This window comes from Maylandia zebra, linkage group LG11, assembly GCF_041146795.1.
Source record: "Maylandia zebra isolate NMK-2024a linkage group LG11, Mzebra_GT3a, whole genome shotgun sequence".
Taxonomy (NCBI): Eukaryota; Metazoa; Chordata; class Actinopteri; order Cichliformes; family Cichlidae; genus Maylandia; species Maylandia zebra.
The window spans coordinates 35,142,832-35,154,681 of record NC_135177.1 but is presented as its reverse complement, the minus strand read 5'-3'; the positions used below and the strand labels follow the sequence as shown (position 1 = coordinate 35,154,681).

At 39.4% G+C, this 11,850-nt stretch overlaps 2 protein-coding genes across 2 annotated transcripts in view; both read right to left on the bottom strand.

Annotated features, from left to right (window-relative positions):
* Positions 1–1,284: 1,284 nt before the first annotated feature.
* On the bottom strand, positions 1,285–3,071 carry bola1 (bolA family member 1). Its single transcript, XM_004568578.5, has 2 exons — positions 2,933–3,071; positions 1,285–2,251 (listed from the first exon to the last, which is right to left on the bottom strand). The coding sequence occupies exon 2, from the start codon at positions 2,228–2,230 to the stop codon at positions 1,778–1,780; it is 453 nt and encodes a 150-aa protein (XP_004568635.1). The 5' UTR covers positions 2,231–2,251; positions 2,933–3,071; the 3' UTR covers positions 1,285–1,777.
* A 2,201-nt stretch (positions 3,072–5,272) lies between these two features.
* sv2a (synaptic vesicle glycoprotein 2A) overlaps positions 5,273–11,850 on the bottom strand; it is a 48,531-nt gene continuing 41,953 nt past the window's right edge. Inside the window, exons 11-13 of the mRNA XM_004568577.5 lie at positions 10,647–10,853; positions 9,859–10,018; positions 5,273–9,435 (exon numbers count right to left, since the gene is read on the bottom strand). Coding sequence (XP_004568634.1) covers positions 9,252–9,435; positions 9,859–10,018; positions 10,647–10,853 — 551 coding nt within the window. The 3' untranslated portion in view covers positions 5,273–9,251. The remainder of the gene's footprint in view (positions 9,436–9,858; positions 10,019–10,646; positions 10,854–11,850) is intronic.

Below are 11,850 nucleotides of genomic sequence, written 5' to 3'. Positions count from 1 at the left end.
TCCCTCCAGTTATTTTTCTTGTCTTATCTCCTTCGCAGGCGTGAGAGGTGATTTTTGGCCATCATCAGGGTTGAGGACAGGACAGGAAGACCTTTACAGTGACACGACTCAAAAATAGACGCCCACCCACATACAGCGCACGCAAACTGACTGTAAAGTATGCATCATCCTGAGAACAAGCAGAAACTCCATTTTGTACTTTTTGTGTAAAAGTTCAATGTGAAACTCTGAGAACAAAAATACATGAATTATAATTCAAAATACATCTAATTTACAAATTAGCAATAAAATACTTCTATTTAAATAAACACATTTTTGTCTTAAAGTGTATTTTGTTGATAAGCTTCTCTTAGCTTAGTCCTGGGATTTGAGCATTATACCAGTTTGTGTTTTTAATATCACTACATGCATAATCATAAGGAGAAAATTAAAAAGCAGCACAATAACTGATATCCAACACTAGGTCAACGTTTTTGTTGTTTTTTGATTTAGCCATTCAAATAATCCGATTTGTTCACACATACTGCCCTCTAGTGTTGAAACTGCAACACTGCCGTCATCTCCCTGAACACCAGCAGCATCTCATGAGTTCGTTTTATGTCCACAGCATTTAGACAATAACTTTTTTTCTTCTGTAACTGAACTGCAGACTTTCAGTTTTAATTAAAGCGCTTTAACAAAAGTATTGAACTAACTACTTTAGAATTGCAGACAGTTTTACACACAGGCCCCATTTTCAGAGGCTAAAATGAACATATGTTTGAAACACTTGGTTGCATTTAATACTTGGACGAACAACCTTCCTGCATTCAGTTTTGCATTTAATAACTGAAAGCATGTTCTGGTGGGCAGAGATCCCATCTTTAAGTAATTCTTGATTTGCTTTTGCAGTTCGCTTCATTATACAGTTGCACGGTGAAGCTCTATCCAACTGGTTTTGCAGCATTTTGCTGAATCTGAGCAGAGTAAAGCCCCAAACTCTTCACAGTTCATCCTGCCAGAACTGCTGCTAAGAAGCACCTGATATATCTACCGTTTGCTTGAAGGTGCACAGACAACCCTGACTTCACCCCATCTCTTACTGGGGTTTCAGATGTTGAGCCTTCCAACACAAAGAAAATCTGCCTTTTTGTACCCACTTTGTAGTATACCACTGTGGAAAACTGTAACTTAATGGTTGAGCAAACACAGAAGACCTGTTTCTTCAGACTTAATAGTAAGAAACACTAAACTGCACTCACGTATTATCCCCAATACTCAATACCCAATACCTACTCGAATAACTTCATTCAAACTTTTAATTATCAAGTCTCACAAATGGAACTTTTTATTGCCACTCACAGCAATGCAAGCATTGCTTTATTCTAAGAGGTGACTAAGTAAATGCAAGTATACAGGCAAATAGGGGCTTTCCTGAAATTTAGATTTCAGGAAAATCACTAAATGCTATGAGCACAAATCAAACAAAAATAAAACCATACAGTAGCTTAAAGAAGAAGAGTGCATCCCTGTATTGTATTCATGCAGCACCTGGATGATAAAAACACCTGTGACCATCTAAAATCAAATAATTTATATGCAGTTTTATAACAACAGAACCATTCAAACCAAATTTTGCATTATTAATGAATTAAAAAAAAGATTTAGAAATAAGACCACAACAAAATGATCTCCAAATAAAAGAGGAAATGCTGCTCTTTATACTTGTCAAGTATTTTCCTGTAGTCTTCACATTTCAGTCCCTCAGCACAGTGAAACTACTTCACAGTCCAACACTTCATTCTCGCCCAGCCTTTAACTTCTCCTCCACTGTGTGATCACCTTTCGAACCTCCCATGCAGGGCGGACTCTTAGCCACGGTAGGGTTACTTTGCCACTGCTCAGGAGTCTTTGCTTGGATCGCCAGTGCATGAACACAGCTACTTAACTCCTCCTTCAAAGCTTCGTTAACCAGACGGTGACGCTGAATCAGCGGCAGGCCCTCAAATTTGGAGCTGACAACAAGGACACGGAAATGGGATTCCGAACCGGGGGGCACAGCGTGCATGTGGCTTTCATTTTGGACTTCTAAGTGGTCTGGCTTCAGCGCGTCGGTCAGTTTGGTTGTGATAGCCCTTTGAACGGGCCGGCTGGGGTCTGGGTCCATATGTGGTCTGAAGTGGGCAAAGGGACGGGTTAAAGCAGGATGGGAGGATACGGGCCGAGCACAGCGGAGGACGCTGGGAAGCATCAAGCTGTAGCAGTTGACCAACTAGGAAGGCATAAAAACATGTGACATGTAAGGTAATGTGACATACTTGTGTTCAGGACAACATCTGGAGAATCAAGTAAAGACATGTTCAGGGCTTCAGCTGGGGTGAAAAAGCAGTTTTAGTCGATGCCCATTACATGATAAAAGCAATAAACAGATATCTTCTTCTGTTGAGGCACAAATTATCTCTGAAAAAGAATTAGGGTATTGTGTCTTTATCATGTCTGGGTTAGGATGCTTTTGATTCACCATATAACAGGAAAATATCTGTTAGCTTGGTGAGGAGGCTCTTATTTAGCCACTGTGCTGCCGTGAGAGCAGCTTCAGCGCCAAAACCGACTTCATGCAGTCAGTCATTCATGCATGGATTAAAATGACACATGCGCATTTAATTTTTACAGACTGCATTACCCTGGCAACTTAATAAAGACCTCACAGCTCTCCCATTGTCCCTTTTACAAAGGTACACCGACCGAAAGGACGGTTGTGTAACTGTTTGCTTGGTGGCATGAAGTCGTTGCTTGCTAGCTTGAGATTTCCAGCTTTCATAGTAAAAACTGAGAGAAGGAAGCTGTGTTTACACCGAACATTTTCACACAAGACACGCACACTCTGTCTTTAATATTATAACTATAACAATTGACAAGATAATAATTAACCAAAGTAAATTTGGCTACTAACCTTCCAGCAAAGTATGCTCAGTGCTGCTGCTGTCTCGTTGTTCTACTTGGCTTTGGATGTTGACAACCAGCGTGTTACTGCCACCTGCTGGGCTGGAGTAAATACACAACACCCCCAAATGCAAATCTGCGGCAGGAAATGGGAAGTTCCTGTTTCACGAAGGTTTTCTACACACAGCAAACTACTTCATTTTATATTTCATCTCTAGACTCTCTTAAAAAGTCTGTCTCTCTTAAAAAGAAAAATGTTGTCATTCCATAATTGATAAGACTTTTCAATAAAATAACTAAAATTACCTTCTGCCTACCATTGATTTCATATTTCTAAAATAAATAAGCTTTTACCAATATTTTTCTGTATACTGAATAAGGGTGTATCATCTCCCGCTTCGCCCCCCTCTGCTGTTACATTGTCGCCGTTTTCTTCTTCTTTGAATGGTATTATTACCTTTATTTCCAATTTCATTTGTTCTGCTTCTTCTTGAGTTTGAGCATACTGGATGCATCGCTAGTATATTGTTGCCATTTATTGTTTGCACACCCACTCCATTTTTAATGCATTTATATTTATAGTTTATTAAACAGCCCACAGTCATGTAGACGTTCCATAAGTTTCTGTAATCAAATTTGTCCAGGTTAAGCATGGTGTGAAGAGTAGCATCAGGGCTCCAGCTGCCAGGCATTTTTAAAAAGCACTCTGAGGAGAGTCATTTTCACGATTGAGTCTCTCTGAGTCGTCTCACTCACACTTATTATCAGGATTTTGCCAGTAAGATGAACCCACCCCTAAGCCCATATTAACAAAGTCTTAGCCTATCTTGGATAAATAAGTCTTCTTGTGCAGGAAAAGCCGTTTCTGGCTGTATTCTTCGTCTTTGGATTTCTTGTATGCTGGCAAACATATAAACAAACATACAAGAAATCAAACTAGTATGTTTGCACATGCATTGGACACCAGGTGGTTCAAGGATTATGATGATTATGTGAATCATCTAAACCTAAGTAAATGTGTAGGGTTGCTTAAGCAACCAGTGTAACCAACCATGTTGTCCATTACCTTCATCAAAACACCCAATAAGAGAATATCTTCTGGAATACTCTTTCCCTCAAATAACACATCACCCTGCATTATGTTTTCCTGTTTCAGGCAGTGCATCTGACTGAGTACACCCTTGCTAATGCAGATTTCCACCCTGTTTTGTCATCAGAACTGCCTTAATTCTTTGTGGCACAGGTTCAACAATGTGTGGAAACATTCCTCCAAGATTCAGATGTATATTGACCTGACAGTATCACACAGTTGCTGCAGAGTTGTCACTTTCTTCATCCATGATTTGAATCTCCTGTCCTACCACATGGAACAGGGTGAATCAATGCTTTTATATTGTTTACTCTAAATTCTGACACACGCTGGAGGAAATATAAGGTGAAATCATCAGTCCATAATGCCATCCGAAATGTTGCAGAAGAAACTGAGGCTCATCAGACCAAGCAATGTTTTTGAGGTTTTTTTGTTTGTTTTTTCAACATAGTCTCAGGTTCCTGGTCTTAGCTGGTTTAGCAGGAATGAAACCCAGTGTCGTCTTCTGCTGCTGCTGTAGCACATCTGCTTCCAGGTACAATGTATTGTGTGTTTAGAGATGCTCTTCTGCATAGTTTGCTTTTAACAAGTAGTAATCTGAGTTATTCTGCCCTTCTTATCACCTCACAGCATTCCGACCATTCCTGTCTGACCAAAGAACTGCTGCTCACTGGGTATTTTTCTCTTCTTTTGACCTTTGTCTGTAAATCCTAGAGATGGCTGTGACGGGGAAAATCCCAGTAGACAATCAGTTTCTGAGACACTCAGACAGCCTGTCTGACAACCAACAGCTGTATTAAGTAAGTGTCACTTACCTTTCTTCCCCATTCTGATGTTCAGCCTGAAATTCAGCAGGTAATCTTGTCTACATACTTTCAGTCGCTGCCATCTGATTGGTCTATTAGATATTTGTGGCAATGAGTGGATGAACAATAGTACCTAGGGCGAGTGAATATCCCATTATACTTAATGGTAATATAAAAAACAAAATAATTATTTTAATTTGTTTATTCATCATGATTCTTTGTTATCCATTGTGATTCCAAAGGGTCACAGAAAAATGTAAACCCAAAAATCAACAATGAGAAAATATAAGAAAAAAAAATCTCACACACCTTTAAACAGAAATGATGCCGCCATATTTACTCTAATTATGATTTATAACTGGTATTTAACATTGATGTATTTACTTGTGTTTCATTCTCATTTACAAAATACATAAAATCAAAGACAACATACAGTATTGTTCATTTACACTGCTTTTTTTTTTTTTACAGCTTTTTGTTTTTTAATATTTATGATACCACAGTTTCTAAACTTACAATCAACTACAGTTTCTACAGCACAGTACAGTGACAAGGGTGATAAATTCTTCCTTACATTTAATTAATGGCAATGCAATTTTATTGACAAAGGCGTCAAGACTTAGGGTAGCTTCAGAGAGTACACACAAATGTCAGCTGTTTATTTCTGTGTCATTATTGAGCCAACAACCAGCATTTCCGTGGACAAGGCCAGCGTATAGCTAATGTGCTCCGATTCCCAATAACTTCAAAGGAGAGAATAAAAGACAAATATCCAAACACTTATTGCTTTGATAACTTTTTGCACTCACAATTGACTGTTGCTCAGGCCACACGTTAATTATAGAAAAAACCCTGTAACATAAGCTAGGATATGTATCTACAAGAGACAATCTTGACGTGAACCGAGTCACCGAGACATGTTAGCGTCTTGACAGTGTACCATGCTAAACAAATACAACGATTATCTTGACATCCTTGCTCTTAATTTCATGGGTGATACAGGACGATATACAGAGAATTGAACTGCTAACGCTTGGCATTTATATTTATGCTGTGAATGTGCGTTTGTGTATCAGTGTGCTCTTAAGGGAGGATCTGGCTAATTTTATTTTCAGGCTCGCTGGCCGTTTGGGCTTCTAAAGATGTTATTTGTTGCAGATTTCCAACAAGAACATCTGAACCCTTAAAGTCAGATTTGTTAAGAGTCGTGAAAAGATGAAAAGTCCAGATGTTCTTGTTTCATGTGACGGGTGGCAAAGACTGACTGCAACATTGGTTTGAAAGGCTTATCTTATTAGTTACATTAGTTATTTTTATTTACATATCTTCATATGTATAACAGAGAATTAATGGTATCATATGTAAACTCAGGGCATAGGAAATATTTGGCAATAATTAATGAGAGGTGGTCTCATGGCACACTCATAGATGAGGGGTCCGATGTCAGATTTGGATCAGAGTGAGACGGGAAAATGTATAAAGGGCAGGTCACTGTCCTGGTGGAGGGGGGGTTTGCGTGAGCACCTCATGTTCACAATTACAAAATTGTCATTTGGTAGATTTTGGTCATTGTGCTCTTGCTAAACCTTGTCTTTCACTTCACTTTCTAGCAAGGCCGCATCCAGATGTGTCGAGAAGGAATCGAGGGATTCTCCACTGTGCCTTTATGACAGTGTTCATTTAGTGCAATGGTTTGTCTGTTGTTTTCGACTGTCTCGAGTCTACGTATGGCTGCTATCCTAAGAAAATGGCAGTCTGGAGAAAAGGATTGTATTCTTGTTAATCTGGCATGTCGATGATTGTTTTTCTTAAACATTGCAAATGTGAACACATCATAATCATTTTGCGGATCAGGGGAATGTGGCAATATTTTCTGTGCTGTTGTATGTGTGGAATTTATGACAGTCAGCCCTTGGCAGTGAGTTCTCTATGATGAATTTCATGTTATATCTGGATACCTTTCAACCATACAGCAGACTTAAACACAATGTCCAAAATTCACACTCTCATCAGCATAACAATCCCCTTGAAATGCAGTAAATCCTGTAACAGGCCTAAAGAACATACAAGCCCCAAAATAAGAACAATTAAGATGAATAACTCTCGTGCGATCACATGTCCTTTACTTTGCCTGAAGTACTTTACAACAGCTCAAATATTTACTCTCCAACTGTTGAACTGTATTTTTTCTTGTTTCAAGAGCAAAAGACAGATTAAGGGACAGTTTTTTTGTTCTCTGACTTAAAGTGCTATTGTTCCACCTTGCTTCGGTGTAAGCTGTGGAAAGCATCGTTCCCTCTCCTGAATCTAAGAGAATCAGATGACACTTGCGTTGGCGTGCACCAAGTGCCCAAAAATCAACAATAGCATCTTTACAGAAATCATGACCTAGCTACTCAGTATTTTCAGGTGGCAGCACAGTGGCTCAGTGGTTAGTGTTTCTGCCTCACACCTGTAGGCTCTCAAACCTACAGAGGACTGTGCTGGAACCCTGGGCGTGTCCAGGTTAAAGCTGCTGACTGTGGTCCACGACAGGCTTACAAATGAGATGTTGCAATATTTTCCTGTTTCTTTTGTTTGGTTTGGTTTTTCTATTGAACTACACCAGCCAGTGGTATTACTCAGCATCGCTCTTCATCTACACATGACGAGAAGCTCATGATGTGCAAATGACAGAGTGACAGGATATAAATACTGCTGCCATGTTAACTCGCTGCAAACTTCTTTTGGTGGGGAGGTGGAGACAATGGAGAGAAAATTATTTATGTGTAACATTATTCAAATCGAGGTTTGTGGAGTTTGGGTGAAAAAAACATGCAAATCTGATTTGGTTTGAACTGTCCTTTAATCATGTCCAGTACTGTATGTTATCGTGCCTTGTTAGTTATCTACTGTATATTAGATAGGTTACTCCACATCCATCCACAAATCAAAGTTGCATTTGTGAAATGGTAGAAGACAAAATAAATAAATAAAAACAAAATATTCAATATTGCACAGAGGTTCAATATTGCACCAAGAAGCACACTCACATTAATGAAAACATTCAGCTCAAACAGATAAAGGTATTTAGGTCAGCTTACACATCTAACACAATCTATGGCTGCATCTAAAACATTAGCTTGTGGGGTAACATTTAAAAAACTTTCTATTATCTTCTTCTTTTTTTTCATGTGTAATAACCAGATTAAATCTGTGGCATGTGCTTTAAGAACAGTTCAGAAGTATTGGATCCCTACATCAGAATAAAAGCACTGTGCTGTCTTTTATGGATAAAAAATATCAAAATACAACTTAATTCAGAGTAATTGATGGGCAGATGCAACATGTGCTGCTTACATGTTGTACTCTCAGTTTTCATAACGTTACATACATACGTTGTGACATGCAGAACACCCTCCAAAGCATACAAGAGACAAACATACTGTAAGTCTGGGAGAAAGAGTACTAAAAAGGCATTTCTCACAAAGGGATATACAGAGTGGCTGGAAACGATGATTGAGTGTGAGATTCTAAACATTTTCTTCAAGTCAGGAAAATGTTAGGGGCACTCACACTGACAAGTGGTTGTGCTTTACATGTACATTTCAACAGATATCTTCACCTTTGTGATTTAAATGGGTTTCATGGTAGAATGCAGTTTTCCCTTTGAGTGGGAAATGTGTATGTATGATCTTATGGCTGCTTGGAGGTGAGCGGTGTTTCACTATAGCAATGCAATAAAGGGAGAGAGGAGCTCAATGGAGCTCCTTATCGCAACAAAAGCAAACCTGGAATGTTCTATTATCTAAAAAAATGGCAGTTAGTCTGTACACCAACACAAGACCTCAGGAGATAAAGAATGACGACAGATCTTTGTTAAGGAGGAAGCCAAGAGAAGAGTGTCTTGGTTTTACCTCGCAAAGTCAAAAATGCTTCAAATCAAGGCAGAAAATGTTGCATTTTTGAGTCAGTGTCCAACAATGGTAAAGCACTCAAGACTGGAAAGGTGAGTTGGATTTGCTCGGAAGAATGGAGGTGACTACAGAGAATTCTGCAACAATGGCTAGTGGTCATTTCTATGAGTCTATTTGCATGGCTCATCATCAAGAGTCCCCATCCCTGACCTCCAACCCCAGAGGAATGTATTTACAGTGTGGGAGACAGACTCTAATAACTAAATATGTCATTAACTATGTTTCTGGTGTTTTCATCTTTTCCAATTTAGAGTAACAATGAGGCACAGGCAGCAGATTTTACTTTAGCTTTTTCTTTTTTACAGCTCTTTGTGGAATGGAGTTGTACCAATCAAATAATTACTAATATTTACCTGCATTACAATTTACTCTTGTAGATGGGGAGAGGTTAGAGTGCAGGATTTGGAGGGCTCTTGAGCTATTCGTTCACAGTGTGGCAAAAACTCTTCTGCCCTCTGGAAAGTTGTTGGTGCCACATTATTGCAGCACCTGGCCCCGCGTCTCAGGTAGTTTGAGGGCCAGAAAACTGCCTGCTGCCAGTGCACCTGAGGCAAACAGGATGGGTACAGCCTTGGTTATGCCAACGAACGAAGTGAAGATGCTTATGCCTAACACCGCCGCTAATTTACAGAGGGCGTTGAGGAAGCCAAATGCTGTGGTTCTGAGAAAAGAAAGATAAGAAGCACAGAGTCACTTCGGTGCCTGAGCATGTTTAAAGTAAACCAGCAGAGAAAACAGTTGCTTGAGTTACCACAGGGTGGTGCTAGAGCTCCTAAAAATCAACAGCGTTTGGCACGCTACTAAAGGTAGTGCTCCTCTTTGATGAGTCTGACAACACAGGTGCTCTTACTTTATATTACTTTCAATATATATATATATTATACTACAAGTTATAAATATAAAGTGGAACCCAGAGAAGCTCCTTTTAAAACCATTATTTGGAATCAAGAAAACCCAGAATCCCACAATGTCATCCATCCCTGCAAGCCAACCAATCATAAAGGGGCATCTGTTATGACATAACTTAACACGTCACAGCCTTTATGGTGTCAGGGAGATTTCTGGGCTTGCCTGGATTACCTACCTCTTGTCAGAGGGATAGAGCTCGACGGTCAGCACGTCCAGGGAATTCCAGGAGGCGATGCTAATTCCTCCAAACAGGCAGAGCAGGGCAATCATAGCTGATTCGCTGTTGCCAAAAGAAAGGAAGAAACAGCTGATGCAAGATATCACGCTTGAGCCCGCTGTGGATAAAGAGGGGGAAAGAATGATGTCAGAAGAACTGATGGGATTCCTGCATAACTCAGCTGAAAATGACTGAGGATCAAATCATTTTGCACCTTTGCACATAAATCTCTATTCCACAGAACACTTATTAAACAGATAAAATAAAATGATCTCTCTTTATCTCCCTCTATTTTTCTTTTTCTTATCTAAATCTATAGCTATAATTTCTCATTCTGACCAATAGGATACGTTTCCAGACCAAACAAAATTGTTCCATTGTTCCATCTATATTGCTTTTGGATGAGTTGCCCTTGAACAGAACTAGATGGCATCCAGAAATCTTATCATGAGCAGGTTAATGTAGGAAAACTACACATAATAAGGTTTGTGGATTTCTTTTTTCACAATCTGGACAGTGCTGCTTGTTGGCTCTTTTAGCACCACACGGCAAAAGAAGTAATCTTCCACAGGAAAGTTGTCTTTTCATGCCCTCAGGCAGCAGCTGATAAAAGTTCTTTAAAACAAGTGATTTACAGTGCAGAGGGAGTTATATTTAAACGTGTGCTGTATTTATATTTAAAAATGAATTGGATCAAAGCAGGCCTAACTTCTGATTCAAGCACCACTGAGTAACATGGCCCATACCAAGCATCCTCAACCGTCCGATCTTGTCCATGAGCAGCGCAGAGACGATGTTGCCTGGCAACACAGCCAAGGTACCCAGGAAACTGACAAAGTAGACCATGTAGGCATTATTTTCATCGCTTATGTCACTGAGCAGGCAGCCCTCTTTGTTGTGCAGGAAAGTGCTGTTGATGAGCTTACAGTTGATCAACCTGTACTTGAAAAGATCTGTGAGGAGAAAGAAGGGATAAGGAGCGATGTTCAGGATAGCAGGAGAGGAGACAGAAAGAGTAAGAGGTTCAAAGAACTGGTCAGTAAACTGCTGTCAGGTGGACAAAGCAAGACACTTTATTAACACTCAGTGAATGATACTAAGAGGACAACATTTGCAAGATCAAATATTACTCTTGGACCACAGAGGGGTCACAGAAAATCTGTCGATCAGAAAATTCACACAAGTTGTATTCACTAAGCAGCATAAAAAAGCTGCTTTGGTGCTGAATTTACGAAATAAAGAACACAAGATTACAATGAGCAGGTCCTGTCAAAATTAAGCTCTCTAGTAATGAACCTATAGGATGAGCAGCAATTCCAAAATATTTCCCAGAAGAGAAAATCATCTATCATTCACTGCCAAGTGGAGAATAATGGAAGCAACCGAAGGATGAATGTGAGGAAATGAAAAGGAGAGAGAAAATTAAACTACAGTAGCTCAAATCCATATTCTGGGGGTATTTTGCTACCCTGGAGCTGGACACATGCAGCCATACTGAAGCATGACGCTGAGCCCAAATAAACCTAAAAGAAGAAAACTGAGAGCTGATTGTTATGGACTTTTCTCCATTTAATGTCGACCCCACTTAATTTTTATGGGCACAGTCAAACACTGTGAAAGTTAAACATTCATGACATTTTTACTCAGGATTAGATGATTTTTTTTATTACCAGACCTGTGGTGCCTTTTCCAATTCTTCAGTCTGTATTTAGAGGTGAATCAAACAAACTTCTGTTGCGTATCCAAATTTTGATGATAGGCAACGTACATTGAACATGACATGCGACACAAATGCAAATGGAGAATGTAAGATGAATATGAAACACCTGGGTGCAAAAGAACTGGGATTGTATTAGATGTTTTTTAAAATATAAAGATGTTAATCATCTCTGAAAATGTGACGATATTTATGCTAAGCTTCATTCAGATTGACTCACGCAGATACGGTAC

What these genes read in the sequence shown, in the direction of transcription:
- bola1 (XM_004568578.5), bottom strand. Translation starts at nt 2,230, where the DNA reads ATGCTTCCCAGCGTCCTCCGCTGTGCTCGGCCCGTATCCTCCCATCCT.